Source organism: Eurosta solidaginis, chromosome 1, assembly GCF_040869045.1.
Source record: "Eurosta solidaginis isolate ZX-2024a chromosome 1, ASM4086904v1, whole genome shotgun sequence".
In the NCBI taxonomy this organism is placed as follows: Eukaryota; Metazoa; Arthropoda; class Insecta; order Diptera; family Tephritidae; genus Eurosta; species Eurosta solidaginis.
This window is the reverse complement of record NC_090319.1, coordinates 245052122-245077021: the sequence shown is the minus strand read 5'-3', so window position 1 is coordinate 245077021 and position 24900 is coordinate 245052122. Positions and strand designations below refer to the sequence as shown.

At 44.0% G+C, this 24900-nt stretch overlaps 1 protein-coding gene across 1 annotated transcript in view; it reads right to left on the bottom strand.

The window, feature by feature from the left end:
• The window catches only part of Dfd (Deformed), a 139096-nt gene that overhangs the window by 70165 nt on the left and 44031 nt on the right, over positions 1 to 24900 (bottom strand). Inside the window, exons 2-3 of the mRNA XM_067760266.1 lie at positions 24363 to 24463; positions 16183 to 16360 (exon numbers count right to left, since the gene is read on the bottom strand). Coding sequence (XP_067616367.1) covers positions 16183 to 16360; positions 24363 to 24463 — 279 coding nt within the window. The remainder of the gene's footprint in view (positions 1 to 16182; positions 16361 to 24362; positions 24464 to 24900) is intronic.

Below are 24900 nucleotides of genomic sequence, written 5' to 3'. Positions count from 1 at the left end.
TCATCTCAGATCGCTATTAAAAATGAACGATATCGGACTATAACCACGCCCACTTTTTCGATATCGAAAATTTCGAAAAACCGAAAAAGTGCGATAATTCATTACCAAAGACGGATAAAGCGATGAAACTTGGTGGGTGAGTTGAACTTATGACGCAGAATAGAAAATTAGTAAAATTTTGGACAATGGGCGTGGCACCGCCCAATTTTAAAAGAAGGTAATTTAAAAGTTTTGCAAGCTGTAATTTCGCAGTCGTTGGAGATATCGTAATGAAATTTGGCAGGAACGTTACTCCTATTACTATATGTATGCTTAATAAAAATTATCAAAATCAGAGAACGACCACGCCCACTTCTAAAAACAAATTTTTTTAAAGTCAAATTTTAACAAAGAATTTAATATTTTTATAGTATAAGTAAATTATGTAAAGATTTAACTCCAGTAATGATATGGTGCAACAAAATACAAAAATGAAAAAAAATTTCAAAATGGCCGTGGCTCCGCCCTTTTTAATTTAATTTGTCTAGGATACTTTTAATGCCATAAGTCGAACAAAAATTTACCAATCCTTGTGAAATTTAGTAAGTGCTTAGATTCTAGGACGATAACTTATTTCTGTGAAAAAGGGCGAAATTGGTTTGAAGCCACGCCCAGTTTTTATACGCAGTCGACCGTCTGTCCTTCCACTCGGCCATTAACACGATAACTTGAGCAAAAATCGATATAACTTTACTAAACTCAGTTCACGTACTTATCTGAACTCATTTTGTATTGGTATAAAAAATGGCCGAAATCCGAAAAATGAAAATTACGAAAAATGAGAAAAATGCCATAATTCTATACCAAATACGAAAAAAGGGATGAAACATTGTAATTGGATTGGTTTATTGACGTAAAATATAACTTTAGAGAAAAACTTTTTAAAATGGGTGTGACACCTACCATATTAAGTATAAGAAAATGAAAAAGTTCTGCAGGGCGAAATAAAAAACCCTTGAAATCTTGGCAGGAATACTGTTCGTGGTATTACATATATAAATAAATTAGCGATATCCGACAGATGATGCTCTGGGTCTCCCTGGTCCACATTTTGGTCGATATCTGGAAAATGCCTTCACATATACAACTACCACCACTCCTTTTTAAAACCCTCATTAATACCTTTAATTTGATACCCATATCGCACAAACACATTCTAGAGTCACCCCTGGTCCACCTTTATGGCGATATCCCGAAAAGGCGTCCACCTATAGAACTAAGCCACTCGCCCCTTTAAAATACTCATTAGCACCTTTCATTTGATACACATGTCATACAAACACATTCCAGGGTTACCCTCGGTTCATTTTCCTACATGGTTATTTTCCCTTATGTTGTCACCATAGCTCTCAATTGGTATGTAATGTTCGGTTACACCCGAACTTAACCTTCCTTACTTGTTTAATGTTTAAACTTTGAGCTGGATATGAAAACATTTCGCGAAACAGCGAAGTCGATCGACCTAATTAAGGCCTCGGACCAGCTTGAGTACAGGCCATATGACCATGGCGAACGGAATATATGATCCCGTGCCTGAGCTTTCAAAAACAAGAAAGCGGTCACAATTTAGTCGGTGGGTTGGTGCCAGGGTGCAGAAAAAATCAAATTTACCTGACAAATATTTCTGAAGTAGTAAAAAACAACAAACGCAAATTGGTATAAAAAAAGATAATTAAAAAATCCAAAATCGAATAATTCTCAAAAATTCCTTAGCAACCATTTTTTTTTTCATTCCTTCATATTAGTGTGCTGAAAAATGCAGAATGTGCACTTCTGAAAATTAACTGGAGTAAATTTTCATGTATAAACATTACTTTAGATAATCACTGCATCAATTTTTGTATATAAAATTAAAGGCGCTATATACCCTCGAAGAGAATTTGGTCCGAGCTTCTTCCAATTTTCTGTGCTAATTTTAATTTAACCTACAAATTGGAGAGGCTGGTCCTAGACGTTTACTCTGACTCCGAATGAAATTTGCAAGTCTGTCGAGGGGCAACCCCGCTTAAAAAATTAATTTTGTTATATAATAATAATTGATTATACATTTTTGATTGCCCGGGACTTGAATCCAGGATTTTCGGTGTGCTAGGTGGAGCACGCTATGCTATATAGTATAAGGGAAAATGGAAATTTAAAGCTGAATTTTACACATGTCCCTTCTAAACAATTAAGTTTTAAATATAATTTTTTTTTCGAATAAACGTATTTAAATTTAATTTTTATATTTTTTTATATTAATAGTCTCGCTGAAATTTCACCTGCTTGGCTGTTGTTCCGTATAAATAGATACTTTTTTGGGATTTTTCACACACATATACAAATATTTCAAGAGCAGGGTTCAATTTTTATTTACACATGTACCACACAATATTAATGCACTAAATACTTTGTCCAAAAAACTAGGGATTTTTTTTAGTTAAGTTCTAAAAATTAAAAAAAGTGTGTGCGATTTCTCCCGTACCAATCATGGAATGCTCCAGAAGCAATTATTGTGAAGAGCGGGTGGAACATTATCAACATCGCTGGGTGCTTCAACGCTGCCTCCGTTGTAGATGGCGTAGATGACTTCCCTCTAGAATCGGAGCACTCTCTGAACATTGGTTACAAGATCGCCTTTTCGCTCTGACAGAAATTTGACCCGAGCTTGAAATCTTCTGTCTTGCGAATTTTCGGTAACATTTTAAATTTCTCCTATATTCTGAGCCGTATTTTTCGATCAAGCGACAGCCATGCAGCTTTATTGGTCTTTTAGTGTTTAAAAATTAAGCTGGATATGACAACGTAGATGCTACAGATCTCGAATTTGTATGTGTGCCACGCTCTTTTTTCATGATATTTAACGACAGTTTTTACGTCAACCTTACGAATTGGGTCATTGTAGTTGACGGAAATATCCCTCTAAATATTGAATTATTGTGGAATTATATTTCGTTTTGAAATAATATTTATGTTTTACAGGATTATTAGTCGCGGTCCGAACAAGTAGTGTGTTGAATTTCATTACAATACATTTCTATAAATGCAAGCTATTAGAAAAAATACGTGTTAAGATGAATGGATGAGCAATACTATCAAAATTTTTATTTCGTTTACGACTACCGATTTTTTCGGTTGACTTAAATAGGACATCAAAAAAAAAAGTCGATAGTGTCTACCGAAAATATCTGATTTTTTTTTGGTAAAGTGTCCCCCCAAACTCCTTAAAATGCTTCTCAGGATCCGCCCATGGTGGCAATATTAATTAAAGGAACTCTCTATATGTCGGTGAATATACATTTTCTTATTCATTTGCAGTTGTTATCTGAGATGAAATGTCAATGTACAGTCGATTATGTTGATAATGAACATCAAATGAATGTTCAACAAGTAGCAAACGATAATAATCTTCTAGAGAACAACCAACAACGCATTGATGGTGAGACTACACTACCTTTTGGCAGAACAGATATATCAACTACAAAATAAGCTACAAGCTAAAAGCAGTCATGCAAGCGACGATGACACCGACCGAGTGACGGATGAGCCGTATCATTCGATGTTAATGTTGTGACATTTACCATCGATGTACTACATCGCACATACACATATAAGTATATATTAGTGCATACCAGCTAAAAATATTCACTTTGGTGATATCGGCCAGTAGTATTTTTCGACCGGGCTTTTCTCTCTACGGCCCCGGTAAGAAGTTCAGAAATATGCGTTATATTATTTCTTAGTTTTTGGTATTGATGTCATCAGAGATTAGGTTTAACTCTACAGTGCCGTCCATAGCAAAAGGGCAGTAAAGTGTAAAAAGTGAAATCAGATTAATATGAAATGCCAGTTTGACGTTTTTTAAATTAAATAAATCATTTTATTCGGTACACAACAAAAATTAATGATAATGTCCTATTAAATGAATGGAAAGCCATTATCTTGTGCTTCTGGTGTACAATTCTATGCGGAGCCCGAAATTAGACACGAACTGCCTTCATGTTTTGTAAATCTAAATAGTAGTAAATTTTATTTTACTGCATTTTTATTCTGTAACGTAGCGTTACAATAAACCACTTGTACTTATGCTTGTATACCATAGTCAACAACCACTAATAGCAAACCAATGAAAAAGCACAATAATGGTGCGTTGACTTCTCAACCAGTTTCTATAGCATAGCCAAAAACCACTTGTATAGCATAGTCAACAACCACTGATAGCAAACGAATGAAAAAGCACAATAATGGTGCGTTGACTTCTCAACCAGTTTGCGGCACCACCCATATAAACATTGAATTTGCATTTTTGCAATTCAGTCCTCGCAGGTGAGCCAGCGGGAGTGGTTGTCTTTTTAAAGACAAAATTGCCACTCCGGCTAACTAGCCGAGTGGAAGGGGGCGCTGTCATGGCGCGGGTCACCCTCCACCAGAGTTGGACGACGAGAGTGGTGTCTTCGGACTATCCTTCCCTCCGTCGCCCACCCTGGTGTTGAGCGGCCCGCTGCCTTAATGACCAAATAACCCCCCTCCCCCGCGGCTCGGACTGAGCGGAAGGGGCGCTGTCATGGCGCGAGTCACCCTTCACCTGGGCTGAACGACGCGAGTGGTGTCTTCGGACTATCCTTCCCTCCGTCGCCCACCCTGGTGTTGAGCGGCCCGCTGTCTTAATGACCAAATAACCCCCTCCCCCCTCAGCTCTGATTTTAGTAGGCTGGCCGGAGCGGAGGAACCACTCCCTCTAGTTAGCTGGGGAGAAGAGGGTGCGGCCGTGGCGCGAGTCACCCCCTGCTGCACCAGGATGACGCGAGTGGTGTCTTCGGACTACCCTTCCCTCCGTCGTCCGGGTCTGGTAAGGAATGACTCGCCGCCCGAACGACCGCACGACCCCCTCTCCGCAGCTCTGGTTTCGGCCGTGAGCCGATGCGTGCGCACAAGGGGATACCGCTGTGCCGTTAAGGTGCACTTCCCCTCCGCCACGGGTCGACCCACGGCGCCTCGGCTGGTACAACCCCACCCCCCTTACGCACCTTCTACTAGTGTGCAAGTAGGGAGGCGGGGGTGTCCAGCGGTGAAACCAGCACTAACCCGAGTCCTCGCAGTTTCTCCCGCAGGTGACTGACCCCGCCGATTACCGAGCCTGCCGAAGACGTTCGATCAGCCCGATCCTGCCGAAGCCGACCGACCGACCAATACAAGTCCGCTGGTACGCCCATTCTACCCCGCCCGGAACACGCAGCCGCTGTCCAGGTAAACCCCGTCGCCAGCCCATCTCCCCTCTCACCACGGCCCTGGTACGCGCTCCGTAGCCCACCGCCGCTGCCGCCGTATCGTCGCCCCTCTGGTGCCGCCGCTGCTGCGACGACCGTTGGCCGCTCGCCATCCTACCGCCGTTAGACCGCTGCAGCCGTCACGCCGCTGCTACGACGTCCGTTGGCCGTCCGCCATCCTACCGCCGTTAAACCGCTACATCCGTTACGCCGCTGCTACGACGTCCATTGGCCGTCCGCCATCCTACCGCCGTTAGGCCGCTGCATCCGTCACGCCGCTGCTACGACGTCCGTTGGCCGCCCGCCATCCTACCGCCGTTAAGCCGCTGCATCCGTCACGCCGCTGCTACGACGACCGTTGGCCGTTCGCCACCCTACCGCCGTTAAGCCGCTGCATCCGTCACGCCGCTGCTACGACGTCCGTTGGCCGTCCGCCATCCTACCGCCGTTAAGCCGCTGCATCCGTCCCGCCACTGCGACGACGACCGTTGGCCGCTTGCCATCCTACCGCAGTTCAGCCGTTGCTTCTATCCCGCCGCTGCTTCCGTACCGCCGTACCAGTCCGTCCGTTACCCGACCGTTCAGCCGCCCTACCGAACCTCCGTTAGTCGACGCTCCGCCCCCCTCGCCCTCTTGCGACGGAAAGCTGCTGTCCGCCTAATATCTCCAGCCGTGTGTGCGTGTGTTCGCAACACATAAATATCGGGTATTTATTCAGTAGGGGTTTGTGGGACCTTTACTCGACTCTGGATTGACTGAGCGTTACCCCAGCCTTAGACAAAACCCACCTCATAAATGGCGGCCGAGCAGGGACCTTCCTCCGCAGATGACCGTGGAAAAACAACTGCAACCACCACCAACACTGCCGGGACGGGTTCAACGAACACATCGCTAGAAACAACACACACACAGGCTCCGGAAGGCACGCTGCTGAACACCGACTCGCTCAATTGAATCTACCTACTTAGGAAGGAGAAGCTGATAGAGGAGTGTAAGGAACACCGAATCGACGTGGAAGGCCAAACCGTAGCCGAGCTGCGCCGCGCCCTGAGTACTTACGTGCGAGCGAAACGCGCCAGGAAATCCAGTGAAGACCTGTTGAAAGAGCTGGAACGAGAAGTGAACGAGGAAGAGGGGAAGTTCGCTACGCTACCCCAGCCAACAACAAAGCCGATCCCTTCAATCCAGATCCACAGCCCACAGCCGCACGGAGGAAAGGGACAGAACGCATTACCGAAACGAGACGAAATGAGCGACGGTGAACTTATGAATACCGTTCGCCGCTGGGACTTGCACTTTTCGGGGGAGGAGTCACTGCACGAATTTCTTGAGAGGATAGAGGAGCTTGCCGAATGCTACCGCATCCCCGTCGACCGACTCCTCCCAACACTGCCGGAGCTTCTACGTGGGAAAGCACTGCAATGGTACCGCGTCCGTAAGCAACACATACACCGCTGGAGCGATCTGCGGAGGGAGGTGCAAAATTTTTTTCTACCTAAGCGACACATACGACATTTGGAAGAGGCCATCCGACAACGCAAACAGCAAGGCCGAGAGAAGGCCAAGGACTACATCCTCGCACTGGAAACGCTGATCCGCCAACACCCGACGATGTGCGAAGAGAATCACCTCGAACGGATCTATGATGGTCTACGCGTGGAATACCGCCTTTTCGTCAAACGCAGCGAGTTTAGGACGATCGAGGAGCTCCTGGAGCTAACGGAAGAGTATGAGCTGTTAAGAGGCGAGGAAGCGAAACAGGGAAAAATGGTGGCCCACAGCCTATACCACCTACCCGTGGAATACCACAGCAAAGAGTGCTGTTGGCGCTGCAAGGAACGCGGACACCACCGCTTCCAATTTAAGGGCCCCTGGAGGAAGTTCTGCTCCCGGTGTGGCCAAGACAACGTCCTCTCCAGGGACTGCCCATGTCCTCCGACTAGCCCAGTTACCGATAACGCATCCCGAACGCCGTCCAACGCTATTAAAGGAAGCCGCCAAGCACCGTACGTCCGATCAGAGAAGCCGAGAGAACCACCCGCCAGCAAATCAACCGCAAAAACACAAGTAGATGGCCGATTCTATATACCAGTGGTCATCGAGGACATGAGCGTGCGCGCACTAGTGGACACCGGCGCCACCCTATCCTATATAGATGACACCGTACGGAAACACCTAGAAAAGAACAACATCAAGGCACGCCCCAACAAGCGAAGTATCCAGCTGGCAGACCAAAAGTGCGTCTTTACCTCGAATTCCTACCCGGCAAGGATTGTGTATCAAGGACGAACCACAGACGCGATGCTGTCCGTTATCCCAAACTTGGTCGAACAGGTAATCCTCGGAATGGACTTCCTAAGAAAGAGGGGAATCATCCTCACGCTGGATGGCCAGCCGCTAGAGGCCACCGTGACCAAGAGAGCACCCGAACTGGATACGCTATGTACATTGACGAGCCGAAAACACCTGAGCGACGAACAAAACACGGAACTGGGAAACTTCCTGGCGCATCACCAAAAGCGGTTTGGCGAAATCATCGGACCAAGCACTGCAGACGAGCATACGATTCGTCTCAAACACAACCGACCGCTGAAGCAACGATACTACCCCCGCAACCCGGCCATGCAACAAGTAATCAACGAAGAGGTAGACGAGCTATTAGCCGGAGGAAGAATAGAACCATCACGAAGCGCGTACAGCTCGCCAATCGTGCTAGTCCGCAAAAAACAGGGCACTTGGAGGATGTGCATAGATTACCGTCAGCTCAACCCCGCCAGCGAACCAGACGCTTACCCGTTGCCGCAAATTGGAGCCATTCTCGACCAGCTGAAAGAGGCTAAATTCATTTCTACTATTGACTTGAAGAACGGCTACTGGCAGATCCCGCTCGCCAGAGCATCTCGCCCATACACCGCATTTACAGTTCCTGGCAGGGGATTGTTCCAGTGGAAAGTCATGCCATTTGGCCAACACTCTGCTCCGGCTACCTTTCAACGCGCTCTGGATTCGATACTTGGACCCGAACTCCAACCAAAAGTTTTCGCCTACCTGGACGATATCATCGTATTGGGAGATACCTTCGCAGAACACTTGGCGATCTTGAGGGAAGTGTTCGAGCGCCTACAAAGACACAAGATGCAAGTAAACTTCGAAAAGTGCAGCTTCGTCCAGCAACAACTCCATTACCTAGGACACATCATCAGTTCGAAAGGAATTCACACCGATCCAGCAAAAGTATCCGCTGTACAGGAGATGCCCGCACCGAAAACGCTCAAAGAGCTCCGCCGTTTTCTTGGACTCGCGTCGTGGTACCGCCGCTTCGTGGCAGATTTCTCTACGCTCGCCGAGCCGCTTAACCAACTGCTGAAAAAGGGACAAGTCTGGAAATGGGAGGCGCAACAAAATCACGCTTTCAAAGCACTCAAGGATAAGCTTTCCAGCGCGCCAATACTTTGTTGTCCGGACTTCTCTCGACCGTTTTTTCTCCAGACTGACGCGAGCGGAGAGGGCCTGGGCGTCGTGCTCTATCAGCGCCATTCCGACCACGAAAACGTAGTAGCTTACGCCAGCCGAAGCCTAACCCAGCTGGAAAAACGGTACTCGGCCACCGAACAGGAATGCCTCGCCGTGCTATGGGGTATCCGTAAGATGAGACCGTACCTGGAGGGGTATCACTTCACCGTCATCACCGACCACCACTCACCAAAATGGCTGCACTCGCTCCAAAACCCCTCTGGACGTCTGGCAAGATGGGCACTGGAATTGCAACAATATAATTTCGAGATAGAATACCGCAAAGGAGCACAGAACGTGGTAGCCGACGCACTCTCCCGCTGCCCGCTACAACACGCCGATGATGACATTTTGTACACCATAACCAACGGAACAAACGACTGGCACGAGAGGAAAGCAAGACAGGTGCGGGAAAAACCTCAAGCACATCCAGATTACCAGATCGTCGATAACCGACTCTTCCGCCACATTTCCCCGAGAAATCAACTCTCGCGGTCACCGCAATGGAAGCTGTGCATCCCAGCCGACCGACGAAAGGACGTACTACAAGAAGTCCATGACGCCGCCGCCGCCGGACATCTCGGGGTGAAGAAGACGCTTAAGAGAGCACAACATAACTATTACTGGCCCGGAATGTTCCGCGATGTTCTCAAACACGTACGGAAGTGTAACAGATGCGCAGAATACAAAGTCGAGCAAAGACGCCCAGCAGGATTGACGGCAACCATGCAATCATCACGGCCGTGGGAAATAGTAACCGCTGACTTCGTGGGACCACTGCCCCGTTCCAAGCAAGGAAATACTTGTCTCCTCGTCATGGTGGATAAATTCTCCAAGTGGGTGGAGTTGATCCCAGTGCGCCAAGCGACAACGTCAAACGTAATCAAAGCACTCCAAGAAAGAGTCATATACCGATTTGGCTGCCCGAAAACCTTCCTCACCTAAACAATTCGTCGGGAACGCATTAGCAGCGTTTTTGAACGACCACCGCATCGATCACAAGTTTACGGCAGCTTACGCCCCGCACGAAAACCCCACCGAGCGAACCAACCGAGTCGTGAAAACCATGATAGTTCAGCGATGCAAGGACGACCACCGCACCTGGGACCAGGAGATTCCGCAAATAGCATTCGCGATAAACACGGCTAGCCACGAGTCGACAACAGCATCAGCAGCAGAAATCAACTTCGGTAGAGACCTTACAGCACCGCAGCAAGTGCGCACGGAGGGAGCAGTACCAGCAGAGCCACCAACCGTACCACCGTCCATCACCAAGTTATGGGACGAGATAAAAAGGCACCTAGCCAAAGCTTCAAAGTAACAGAAAAAACACTACGACTTACGCAGACGGCAATGGAAGCCACGCATAGGCGAGCAGGTGATGAAAAGGGACCACCCACTCTCATCCGCGGCCGACAAATTCGCCCAGAAGTTAGCACCAAAATTTTCCGGCCCATATTTGGTGATGGAATATGTTTCCACGAACACGGTGAAAGTAGGCCACCCGGGGCAAACAAAGCAACAACACGCGCACTTGCAAGATTTAAAGCCGTACAAATTCTAAACAACCCTCGTTTTGCTTACTCATTGCAGGAACCAACCGTCCAACAATGAGTCGAAAACAGCGGCAACCCACACCACCGGACTCACCGAAACCGATACGCCCGTGGCGCCCGCCGTTGGAGGCAACAGTGTGGCCGGCAAACAAACCGAAGATTCAGAGAATCCAAATTTTTCATGGGCCACCAATAGAGCAACTAATGGCCATAAAAGAAGACCCACAACCAGAGCCACAGGGACGGGGCGACACCGAATACATCGAAACAAAGAAAACGTCATACGAAGAGGGGCACCCCGATCCCGAACAATTTTTCGGGGAACTAAAACTAAAACGCCCGACAAAACTGAGCAAAAAGTGCTGGAAATTCTATTGGAAGAACCAGCGCGTCAAGGTGAAGATGATGGGCGAGAACCGGGCGAAAGTCTCGCTGATGGGAATCAACCGAATGGTACAAGTCGAATGAGACAGCAAGAGAAGAGGCCGCCGCATTTCTTTTTTATATTTTTATATTTTCATACCTTCTACAAAAACTTGTTAGATTTAAGTCAGAAATGAATTGTAAATTATTTTCACAAAAAAAAAAAAAAAAAAATAAATATATATATATATATAAATACATACATATCTACATAACATTAAAAGGGGAACAAGAGAAGTACGACAACGGACACAGTCGTACCCCCGACAAAAAAAAAAAAAAAAAAAAACAACAAACAAAAAAAAAAAAACAAAAACAACAACAAAACAGTGGAACATTTTTTTTGAACAATTACAATAACATTAACTCTGTTAGATATAAATGGAATGACTCTGTATATTTTTGGAAACAAATTTTTTTTTTTAAATAAAGTGCTTCGCCCACATGCACACCGGCACAAGACCTAGGCCATGCCTGAAGATCCATCTTTCCCCACCGCAGCTTTCCGTCAACCGAAGTGGGAGGGGGACTGTAACGTAGCGTTACAATAAACCACTTGTACTTATGCTTGTATACCATAGTCAACAACCACTAATAGCAAACCAATGAAAAAGCACAATAATGGTGCGTTGACTTCTCAACCAGTATCTATAGCATAGCCAAAAACCACTTGTATAGCATAGTCAACAACCACTGATAGCAAACGAATGAAAAAGCACAATAATGGTGCGTTGACTTCTCAACCAGTTTGCGGCACCACCCATATAAACATTGAATTTGCATTTTTGCAATTCAGTCCTCGCAGGTGAGCCAGCGGGAGTGGTTGTCTTTTTAAAGACAAAATTGCCACTCCGGCTAGCTAGCCGAGTGGAAGGGGCGCTGTCATGGCGCGGGTCACCCTCCACCAGAGTTGGACGACGAGAGTGGTGTCTTCGGACTATCCTTCCCTCCGTCGCCCACCCTGGTGTTGAGCGGCCCGCTGCCTTAATGACCAAATAACCCCCCTCCCCCGCGGCTCGGACTGAGCGGAAGGGGCGCGAGTCACCCTTCACCTGGGCTGGACGACGCGAGTGGTGTCTTCGGACTATCCTTCCCTCCGTCGCCCACCCTGGTGTTGAGCGGCCCGCTGCCTTAATGACCAAATAACCCCCTCCCCCCTCAGCTCTGATTTTAGTAGGCTGGCCGGAGCGGAGGAACCACTCCCTCTAGTTAGCTGGGGAGAAGAGGGTGCAGCCGTGGCGCGAGTCACCCCCTGCTGCACCAGGATGACGCGAGTGGTGTCTTCGGACTACCCTTCCCTCCGTCGTCCTGGTCTGGTAAGGAATGACTCGCCGCCCGAACGACCGCACGACCCCCTCTCCGCAGCTCTGGTTTCGGCCGTGAGCCGATGCGTGCGCACAAGGGGCTACCGCTGTGCCGTTAAGGTGCACTTCCAATCCGCCACGGGTCGACCCACGGCGCCTCGGCTGGTACAACCCCACCCCCCTTACGCACCTTCTACTAGTGTGCAAGTAGGGAGGCGGGGGCGTCCAGCGGTGAAACCAGCACTAACCCGAGTCCTCGCAGTTTCTCCCGCAGGTGACTGACCCCGCCGATTACCGAGCCTGCCGAAGACGTTCGATCAGCCCGATCCTGCCGAAGCCGACCGACCGACCAATACAAGTCCGCTGGTACGCCCATTCTACCCCGCCCGGAACACGCAGCCGCTGTCCAGGTAAACCCCGTCGCCAGCCCATCTCCCCTCTCACCACGGCCCTGGTACGCGCTCCGTAGCCCACCGCCGCTGCCGCCGCATCGTCGCCCCTCTGGTGCCGCCGCTGCTACGACGACCGTTGGCAGCTCGCCATCCTACCGCCGTTAGGCCGCTGCATCCGTCACGCCGCTGCTACGACGTCCGTTGGCCGTCCGCCATCCTACCGCCGTTAAACCGCTACATCCGTTACGCCGCTGCTACGACGTCCATTGGCCGTCCGCCATCCTACCGCCGTTAGGCCGCTGCATCCGTCACGCCGCTGCTACGACGTCCGTTGGCCGCCCGCCATCCTACCGCCGTTAAGCCGCTGCATCCGTCACGCCGCTGCTACGACGACCGTTGGCCGTTCGCGACCCTACCGCCGTTAAGCCGCTGCATCCGTCACGCCGCTGCTACGACGTCCGTTGGCCGTCCGCCATCCTACCGCCGTTAAGCCGCTGCATCCGTCCCGCCACTGCGACGACGACCGTTGGCCGCTTGCCATCCTACCGCAGTTAAGCCGTTGCTTCTATCCCGCCGCTGCTTCCGTACCGCCGTACCAGTCCGTCCGTTACCCGACCGTTCAGCCGCCCTACCGAACCTCCGTTAGTCGACGCTCCGCCCCCCTCGCCATCTTGCGACGGAAAGCTGCTGTCCGCCTAATATCTCCAGCCGTGTGTGCGTGTGTTCGTAACACATAAATATCGGGTATTTATTCAGTAGGGGTTTGTGGGACCTTTACTCGACTCTGGATTGACTGAGCGTTACCCTAGCCTTAGACAAAACCCACCTCATAATTCTTATATTCATACAACAGTTTGAAACACTGCTTTTATGCTTTGAAATCATTCTTACAGTAAAACTTTATAATAATGTTATTTTAATGTTAAATTATATCATTTCTATTTATAACCAATTTTCAGAGAATAAAAGCAGACATATTTATATTATACTGCTTTTTTGGTTAGGAAATTTATAATATTCGATACATTAAACAAATTTTAAATAATGTTTTATCTTTAAATTTGTACTTTTAATGATAAATATTTAAATTAATAAGTAAATTGGTGTCGGAGAAATATATTGGCATCAAAGTTTTTAAAAGGCAGTAAGTAACCCTACTGCATTATTGCTATGGACGGCATTACAATAGGGCTGCCAAGTAAATTAAGCCGTGCATAAGATTTTCTCTTTAAGAAACAAGACTTATTGAGATCTTGGAGTGAGATATTAAAGTGAGTATAATAAAATAATTATCAGGCTTATAATAATAGTAGAAGGTGTATCATTTATGGGAGCAAGCATCCTTTAGATGGAATACTTACTTATTTGTTCTATACGATTTTTTGCTGGGTACTGTACATATGTGTGTATATATTTATAGCAGAAACCTGATTATCCCTGGCGCTGGCTCCAAATAACCGTTTAAATTATTTGAAATTTGATCGTTTGACTCTATGTAAATGCTTAGCGAAAAGTACAAGTTCAAAAACACGCATTAATAACGGACACTGCTTACTGTTTTACTAATGAGCAGTACTCTAACTCAGACATACATATATATGCATGTATTTATATTCGAGTGTGTCTTATTTATATGGTTTTTGGAAATCAACTATGCAAAACAGCATTTCTTAGGTCATAAAAGTACGGTCTGCACAGGGAATAGATAGAGTTAAACTCGACGAATAGTGGGCAACAGTAAACCATAAAATCGTGGGTGGATGATTCAGAAATTGGCTTTTAATTTGAGAATTGTAGTAATTGCAACACGTGACTTTCGTACAGCTCGGCCTGAACACCCGTGCCGTAAGTTCTGCTTTCTCCGAACTGAAAAAGAAGCGCGAAAGATGGGTTTGAGATGAACGAGAAAAAACGTCAGCGCGTTTGTGCTTTGGCGACCACGTCACTTCGTTTCATCTCTATAAGTCGTACTCGTCCTGATATATGGAGACAAAAACATAGACACTAACAACATCCGATCAGACGGCTGTGGGAGTATCCGAGAAAAAAATTCCTTCCCATGACTGCAGCACGCGCCCTTCCTTCCAATTGCGCGTAGTAAACGCTAATTAAGCTCGAGCCATGGCTCCTGGATGAGTTTCTAATCAAACGAGCCTGCCTCAAGGGTTAGGAGAAGTTTGCTCGGCTTAATATTAAATATAAAAAGAAAAATCATCCGCCACAGCAGCGCCCCTAACTATGGTGAGCCCATCGTAGCTTCCCGAGGCGGTCCGGTATCGGGAAGGCGTCATTGTTTTCAGCCGAACATATCCCCAGGCCGCAAATCATCCAATAGGTGCGGTCCGCATAACACCCTGGATTAGGGGGTTAGCAGTTCTTTGTCGTGGGCATCCCGCCGACCTCCTATAAGGCGGAATGGTGTAGACGCAAGCTCTTGAACCGCTCATCCACATATTCTGGCGCTATGGTGTTCGGCTGGGCCCTCACACTACTCTAGGAATGGATGTTTTAGTACATTTTTATATTTCTTTCTTAAATGAATTAATTGTTTGTTTTTGCTTTTCGGTATTTCCTTAACTTGGATTTACCTGCATATTTGAAAATAAGTTCGAAACGTTTCTATCGCCCATTGTTTATCTCTTTTCCCTTTCCTTCAGGGCTGTTTCGCCATCTTCGGTTAAGGCTAACTTGCACTTTATCAAAAATCATTCGGTGATAAAATGTCAGTCTGTGTTATCTGGAGATGATGAAAACGGCCCTTGGTGATTCCAAATCAGCCTGTCGTAAGAGGCGACTAAAATACCAAATTGTTTCAAGGGGTTGTGCAGCGTAACCCTCTCAAGGGGTTGCCAGCGCAATATATAGCTTCTCCAACCCAATTTTCAAACTCACCTACCCGTGGCGTATCCTGTTTCATTAACAATCGAGGCTCTGGAGACCCCCAAATCCTGATAGATTTAGTGGGTGGGAGGGCGTTATGGCCTAGAAGGTTGCATGTGGTCATGTGGTCATACCAAATCGTTCCCGAGATGGTCGGGCTTGTACCTTTACGGTGCTTGCTACCGGAACGTACCGGATCTGGATCCGGCAAAGGACCATCAACATCGGTAACACTCACCAAGGTCTTCGGGGAGTGTCCTTATCGCTACTACAACAACAACAACAACAGAGTGGGCTAATTTTGTAATCTTGTTGACTTTTAGGAGCAGGCTAATATAAGGAATTTGGATATGTTGGCAACGCCATTCTATAACTACATACATACATATTTCTGCATCTCATAGAAGAAAGTCACGCTCATAATTGTTTTATTCTTTAAATATGAGATTTCAGCAAAATTTATCAATATTATTTATAGTTTAACAAATTTAATAAGGTGTGAAGAAAATATGTTGTATTCTAATTGAAAGATTTATAACTATGCCTTGAGGCAGTTTACTCTTAAGGGTACTTGAAAGTTTTCGACACGCGAGCTACTTTGCTACACTTCAGACGTATTGGTATGGTAGTTGATTAATGAAAGAAATGTCAAATGACATCTAAATGTAGGAACGTCGGTACATCTTTTGAATTAAATTGATAGTTGTGATATTAATTGTCAAACGGCTCATGTGATATGTAATACTATTATCTGTACATTTAGTAAATATATAGTCACATATACTGAATATTTATATATGTACAATATACATACGTTATTTGAGCTTACCAACTCCAGCTACATGTATTTTCTTCATCCATGGATAAATGATTCGTTCGCCATCTGTGGTTTCTCCCATTAAATCTTCGTCAGATTCCGAATCAGCCAAATCGTCGTCATTTCCATTCGAACATAGTTCATCTGGTGATCTGTCTAACATGAGACGATCTTCTTCTAACATATCATCCTAGCAATAAACAGATGGAAAGATAAACATACATATGTAAGTACATTGCGGGTAAAAATTTTTGCCCATCAGGAGTATAGCAAAAACGCAACCTACAGATGATTCTAAGAAAAATTGCTGAAGACACCATAGCCCTAAGTCCAATTTCGAGGTCCCGACTTTTGCAAAATAGATATCTTGCATTTGAATGTTGGGTTTGGCCAAAAAATCTTCATAGTTTCTGATAGAATTATAGGCAAAATACCATATTGGTCTTACTTTAAAGGTATTTTACGTTCATTTCAGAATCTGTATTAATATCTACAGTGTTTTTGAATTTTAGTAGAGATATCAGGCTTAAATTATGAGAAATTAGCCTAAAATGAACTTTTAACAACTATATTATCATTTTTAACAAATTTCTTTTTCTTCGTTTTAGTAGAAAAAAATGTTTGCTTATTACTTGAAAATATAGGTTTTTTTTGAAAACTTTTTTTAACTAACACGAATTCGAAACAAGTAAGGAAGGCTAAGTTCGGGTGTAACTGAACATTACATACTCAGTTGAGAGCTGTGGAGACAAAGTAAGGGAAATCACCATGTTGTAAAAGGAACCTAGGGTAACCCTGGAATGTGTCTGTATGACATGTGTATCAAATGGAAGGTATTTAAGAGTATTTTAAGAGGAAGTGGGCCATAGACCTATAGATGGACGCCATTTAGGGATATCGCCATAAAGGTGGACCAGGCCTGATTCGAGAATTTGTTTGTACGATATGGGTATCAAATGAAATGTGTTAATGATAATTTTAAAAGGGAGTGTTCCTAAGTTCTATAAGTGGACGTCTTTTCGAGATATCGCCATAAACGTGGACCTGAGGTGACTCTAGAATGCGTTTGTACAATATGGGTATCAAATGAAAGGTGGTAATGAGTATTTTAAAAGAGTGTGGGCCTTAGTTCTATAGGTGGACGCCTTTTCGAGATATCACCATAAAGATGGACCAGGGGTGACTCTAGAATTTGTTTGTAGGATATGAGTATCAAATGAAAGGTGTTAATGAGTATTTTAAGAGGGTGTGGGCCTTAGTTCTATATATGGAGGCCTTTTCGAGATATCGCCATAAACGTGGACCAGGGGTGACTCTAGAATTTGTTTGTACAATATGGGTATCAAATGAAAGGTGTTAATGAGCATTTTAAAAGGGCGCGGGCCTTAGTTCTATAGGTGGACGCCTTTTCGAGATATCGACATAAAGGTGGACCAGGCGTGACTCTAGAATTTGTTTATACGATATGGGTATCAAATGAAAGGTGTTAATGAGTATTTTAAAATGGTGTGGGCCTTAGTTCTATAGGTGGACGCCTCTTCGAGATATCGCCATAAAGGTGGAACAGGGGTGACTCTAGAATTTGTTTGTACAATATGGGTATCAAATGAAAGGTGTTAATGAGTATTTTAAAAGGGCGCGGGCCTTAGTTCTATATATGGACGCCTTTTCGAGATATCGCCATAAACGTGGACCAGGGGTGACTCTAGAATTTGTTTGTACTATATGGGTATCAAATGAAAGGTGTTAATGAGTATTTTAAGAGGGTGTGGGCCTTAGTTCTATATATGGACGCCTTTTCGAGATATCGCCATAAACGTGGACCAGGGGTGACTCTAGAATTTGTTTGTATAATATGGGTATCAAATGAAAGGTGTTAATGAGTATTTTAAAAGGGCGCGGGCCTTAGTTCTATAGGTGGACGCTTTTTCGAGATATCGACATAAAGGTGGACCAGGGGTGACTCTAGAATTTGTTTATACGATACGGGTATCAAATGAAAGGTGTTAATGAGTATTTTAAGAGGGAGTGGGCCTTAGTTCTATAGGTGGACGCCTTTTCGAGATATCGCCATAAAGGTGGAACAGGGGTGACTCTAGAATTTGTTTGCACAATATGGGTATCCAATGAAAGGTGTTAATGAGTATTTTAAAAGGGCGCGGGCCTTAGTTCTATAGGTGGACGCCTCTTCGAGATATCGCCATAAAGGTGGAACAGGGGTGACTCTAGAATTTGTTTGTACGATATGGGTATCAAATGAAAGTTGTTAATGAGTATTTTAAGAGGGAGTGGGCCCTAGTTCTATAGGTGGACGCCTTTTCGAGATATCGCCATAAAGGTGGAACAGGGGTGACTCCAGAATTTGTTTGTACGATATGGGTATCAAATGAAAGGTGTTAATGAGTATTTTAAAAGGGCGCGGGCCTTAGTTCTATAGGTGGACGCCTCTTCGAGATATCGCCATAAAGGTGGAACAGGGGTGACTCTAGAATTTGTTTGTATAATATGGGTATCAAATGAAAGGTGTTAATGAGTATTTTAAAAGGGCGCGGGCCTTAGTTCTATAGGTGGACGCTTTTTCGAGATATCGACATAAAGGTGGACCAGGGGTGACTCTAGAATTTGTTTATACGATACGGGTATCAAATGAAAGGTGTTAATGAGTATTTTAAGAGGGAGTGGGCCTTAGTTCTATAGGTGGACGCCTTTTCGAGATATCGCCATAAAGGTGGAACAGGGGTGACTCTAGAATTTGTTTGCATAATATGGGTATCCAATGAAAGGTGTTAATGAGTATTTTAAAAGGGCGCGGGCCTTAGTTCTATAGGTGGACGCCTTTTCGAGATATCGACATAAAGGTGGACCAGGGGTGACTCTAGAATTTGTTTGCACAATATGGGTATCCAATGAAAGGTGTTAATGAGTATTTTAAAAGGGCGCGGGCCTTAGTTCTATAGGTGGACGCCTTTTCGAGATATCGACATAAAGGTGGACCAGGGGTGACTCTAGAATTTGTTTATACGATACGGGTATCAAATGAAAGGTGTTAATGAGTATTTTAAGAGGGAGTGGGCCTTAGTTCTATAGGTGGACGCCTTTTCGAGATATCGCCATAAAGGTGGAACAGGGGTGACTCTAGAATTTGTTTGCACAATATGGGTATCCAATGAAAGGTGTTAATGAGTATTTTAAAAGGGCGCGGGCCTTAGTTCTATAGGTGGACGCCTCTTCGAGATATCGCCATAAAGGTGGAACAGGGGTGACTCTAGAATTTGTTTGCACAATATGGGTATCCAATGAAAGGTGTTAATGAGTATTTTAAAAGGGCGCGGGCCTTAGTTCTATAGGTGGACGCCTTTTCGAGATATCGACATAAAGGTGGACCAGGGGTGACTCTAGAATTTGTTTATACGATACGGGTATCAAATGAAAGGTGTTAATGAGTATTTTAAGAGGGAGTGGGCCTTAGTTCTATAGGTGGACGCCTTTTCGAGATATCGCCATAAAGGTGGAACAGGGGTGACTCTAGAATTTGTTTGCACAATATGGGTATCCAATGAAAGGTGTTAATGAGTATTTTAAAAGGGCGCGGGCCTTAGTTCTATAGGTGGACGCCTTTTCGAGATATCGACATAAAGGTGGACCAGGGGTGACTCTAGAATTTGTTTATACGATACGGGTATCAAATGAAAGGTGTTAATGAGTATTTTAAGAGGGAGTGGGCCTTAGTTCTATAGGTGGACGCCTTTTCGAGATATCGCCATAAAGGTGGAACAGGGGTGACTCTAGAATTTGTTTGCACAATATGGGTATCCAATGAAAGGTGTTAATGAGTATTTTAAAAGGGCGCGGGCCTTAGTTCTATAGGTGGACGCCTTTTCGAGATATCGACATAAAGGTGGACCAGGGGTGACTCTAGAATTTGTTTATACGATACGGGTATCAAATGAAAGGTGTTAATGAGTATTTTAAGAGGGAGTGGGCCTTAGTTCTATAGGTGGACGCCTTTTCGAGATATCGCCATAAAGGTGGAACAGGGGTGACTCTAGAATTTGTTTGCACAATATGGGTATCCAATGAAAGGTGTTAATGAGTATTTTAAAAGGGCGCGGGCCTTAGTTCTATAGGTGGACGCCTCTTCGAGATATCGCCATAAAGGTGGAACAGGGGTGACTCTAGAATTTGTTTGCACAATATGGGTATCCAATGAAAGGTGTTAATGAGTATTTTAAAAGGGCGCGGGCCTTAGTTCTATAGGTGGACGCCTTTTCGAGATATCGACATAAAGGTGGACCAGGGGTGACTCTAGAATTTGTTTATACGATACGGGTATCAAATGAAAGGTGTTAATGAGTATTTTAAGAGGGAGTGGGCCTTAGTTCTATAGGTGGACGCCTTTTCGAGATATCGCCATAAAGGTGGAACAGGGGTGACTCTAGAATTTGTTTGCACAATATGGGTATCCAATGAAAGGTGTTAATGAGTATTTTAAAAGGGCGCGGGCCTTAGTTCTATAGGTGGACGCCTTTTCGAGATATCGACATAAAGGTGGACCAGGGGTGACTCTAGAATTTGTTTATACGATACGGGTATCAAATGAAAGGTGTTAATGAGTATTTTAAGAGGGAGTGGGCCTTAGTTCTATAGGTGGACGCCTTTTCGAGATATCGCCATAAAGGTGGAACAGGGGTGACTCTAGAATTTGTTTGCACAATATGGGTATCCAATGAAAGGTGTTAATGAGTATTTTAAAAGGGCGCGGGCCTTAGTTCTATAGGTGGACGCCTCTTCGAGATATCGCCATAAAGGTGGAACAGGGGTGACTCTAGAATTTGTTTGTACGATATGGGTATCAAATGAAAGTTGTTAATGAGTATTTTAAGAGGGAGTGGGCCCTAGTTCTATAGGTGGACGCCTTTTCGAGATATCGCCATAAAGGTGGAACAGGGGTGACTCCAGAATTTGTTTGTACGATATGGGTATCAAATGAAAGGTGTTAATGAGTATTTTAAAAGGGCGCGGGCCTTAGTTCTATAGGTGGACGCCTCTTCGAGATATCGCCATAAAGGTGGAACAGGGGTGACTCTAGAATTTGTTTGTATAATATGGGTATCAAATGAAAGGTGTTAATGAGTATTTTAAAAGGGCGCGGGCCTTAGTTCTATAGGTGGACGCTTTTTCGAGATATCGACATAAAGGTGGACCAGGGGTGACTCTAGAATTTGTTTATACGATACGGGTATCAAATGAAAGGTGTTAATGAGTATTTTAAGAGGGAGTGGGCCTTAGTTCTATAGGTGGACGCCTTTTCGAGATATCGCCATAAAGGTGGAACAGGGGTGACTCTAGAATTTGTTTGCACAATATGGGTATCCAATGAAAGGTGTTAATGAGTATTTTAAAAGGGCGCGGGCCTTAGTTCTATAGGTGGACGCCTTTTCGAGATATCGACATAAAGGTGGACCAGGGGTGACTCTAGAATTTGTTTATACGATATGGGTATCAAATGAAAGGTGTTAATGAGTATTTTAAGAGGGAGTGGGCCTTAGTACTATAGGTGGATGCCTTTTCGAGATATCGCCATAAAGGTGGGCCAGGGGTGACTCTAGAATTTTTTTGTACGATATGGGTATCAAATGAAAGGTGTTAATAAGTATTTTAAGAGGGAGTGGGCCTTAGTACTATAGGTGGATGCCTTTTCGAGATATCGCCATAAAGGTGGGCCAGGGTGACTCTAGAATTTTTGTGTACGATATGGGTATCAAATGAAAGGTGTTAATGATTATTTTAAAAGGGCGCGGGCCTTAGTTCTATAGGTGGACGCCTCTTCGAGATATCGCCATAAAGGTGGAACAGGGGTGACTCTAGAATTTGTTTGTACAATATGGGTATCAAATGAAAGGTGTTGATGAGTATTTTAAAAGGGCGCGGGCCTTAGTTCTATAGGTGGACGCCTTTTCGAGATATCGCCATAAAGGTGCAACAGGGGTGACTCTAGAATTTGTTTGTACAATATGGGTATCCAATGAAAGGTGTTAATGAGTATTTTAAAAGGGCGCGGGCCTTAGTTCTATAGGTGGACGCCTTTTCGAGATATCGACATAAAGGTGGACCAGGGGTGACTCTAGAATTTGTTTATACGATATGGGTATCAAATGAAAGGTGTTAATGAGTATTTTAAGAGGGAGTGGGCCTTAGTACTATAGGTGGATGCCTTTTCGAGATATCGCCATAAAGGTGGGCCAGGGGTGACTCTAGAATTTTTTTGTACGATATGGGTATCAAATGAAAGGTGTTAATAAGTATTTTAAAAAGGCGTGGGCCTTAGTTTTATAGGTGGACGCCTTTTCGAGATATCGACATGAAGGTGGACCAGGGGTGACTCTAGAATTTGTTTGTACGATATGGGTATCAAATTAAAGGTATTAATTAGGGTTTTAAAAGGGAGTGGCCCTTAGTTGTATATGTGAAGGCGTTTCCGAGATATCTACCAAAATGTGGACCAGGGTGATCCAGAACATCATCTGCCGGGTACCGCTTATTTATTTATATATGTACTACCACGTACGGTATTCGTTCCAAGATTCCAAGGGCTTTTGATTTCGCCCTGCAAAACTTTTTCATTTTCTTCTACTTAATATGGTAGGTGTCACACCCATTTTACCAAGTTTTTTTCTAAAGTTATATTTTGCGTCAATAGACCAATACAATTACCATGTTTCATTCCTTTTTTCGTATTTGGTATATAATTATGGCATTTTTTCATTTTTCGTAATTTTCGATAACGAAAAAGTGGGCGTGGTCATAGTCGGATTTCGGCCATTTTTTACACCAATACAAAGTGAGTTCAGATAAGTACGTGAACTGAGTTTAGTAAAGATATGTCGATTTTTGCTCAAGTTATCGTGTTAACGGCCGAGCGGAAGGACAGACGGTCGACTGTGTATAAAAACTGGGCGTGGCTTCAACCGATTTCGCCCTTTTTCACAGAAAATAGTTATCGTCCTGGGAGCTAAGCCCCTACCAAATTTCACAAGGATTGGTTAATTTTTGTTCGACTTATGGCATTAAAAGCATCTTAGACAAATTAAATGAAAAAGAACGGATCCACGCCCATTTTGAAATTTTCTTTTATTTTTGTATTTTCGTGCACCATATCATTACTGGGGTTGAATGTTGGTATAATTTACTTATATGCTGTAAAGATATTAACTTTTCTTTTAAAATTTGAATTAAAAAATTTTTTTTTAAAAAGTGGGCGTGGTCGTTCTCCGATTTTGCTAATTTTTATTAAGCAGACATAAAGTAATAAGAGTAACGTTCCTGCCAAATTTCTTCATGATATCTTCAACGACTGCCAAATTACAGCTTACAAAACTTCTAAATTACCTTCATTTAAAAGTGGGTGGTTCGATATCGAAAAAGTGGGCGTGGTTATTGTCCGATATCGTTAATTTTAAATAGCGATCTGAGATGAGTGCCCAGGAACCTACATACCAAATTTCATCAAGATACCTCAAAATTTACTCAAGTTATCGTGATAACGGGCAGACGGACGGACGGACATGGCTCAATCGAATTTTTTTTCGATACTGCTGATTTTGATATATGGAAGTCTATATCTATCTCGATTCCTTTATACCTGTACAACCAACCGTTATGCAATCAAAGTTAATATACTCTGTGAGCTCTGCTCAACTGAGTATAAAAATAAAAACTGTCTGAATGAAAGTTGTTGGAAATATTCTGAACTTATTTTAGCTGTAAAGAAAAAAAATGTCCATAAGAAATTTGTTAAAAATGGTAATATATTAATTAAAAGTTCATTTTAGGCTAATTTCTCACAATTTAAGCCTGATATCTCTACTAAAATTCAAAAACACAATAGATATTAATACAGATTCTGAAATGTACGTAAAATACCTTTAAAGTAAGCCCAATATGATATTTTGCCTATAATTCTATCAGAAGCTATGAAGATTTTTTGGCCAAACCCTACTTTTAAATGCAAAATATCTATTTCGCAAAAGTCGAGATATACTGCTATATTATATATAGCTATATTGCTATATACTGCTATACTCCTGAAGGGAAAAAATCCATCCATACAATTTGATCCGCTCTAAAGTACATGTATCGAAATATTTTACAATTAACTTTAAATGTAATAAGAAATTTTGGCACTAACTTACATTTTCCGATCCCGTGTCATCACAGCGCAGTCGCATACCCAATTCTTGTAATTGTTGCCCAGCAGGTGCAGCTTCCTCAATCCTTTTTTCCAACTTTAACCCTTTAAAATTTAAAAAAAATAAAATTGTATATTTAATACCGAAAAAATTTTTATTTAGAAATAAAAAGTATATATATTAGTCAAAAGGTATATATATTACTTCAGGAAAAAAAGTCCTATATTTTCAGTAGCCGCTATCGACTTGATCGGTAGTAGCGTCTATTGAAATATTATTTCGAAATTAAATATAATTCTGTGATAATTCAATAGTTAGCGGCTTAAAGATAATACAATACTCAAAGCTACAATGCTAAAATTTCCTAAGGCGAGCTTCGTAAGTTGACTTAAAACCATATTTAACTATTTTCAAAAAACGTGCTGTGAAACGCTGACTAAGGTCGCTTGAGTCTTTTGAAGATCTTTGCACCGACTTCAACAACGATTGAAGATGTTGCGATGAAATTTAATATCCATCCATCGCTTTATTACCACTCCTA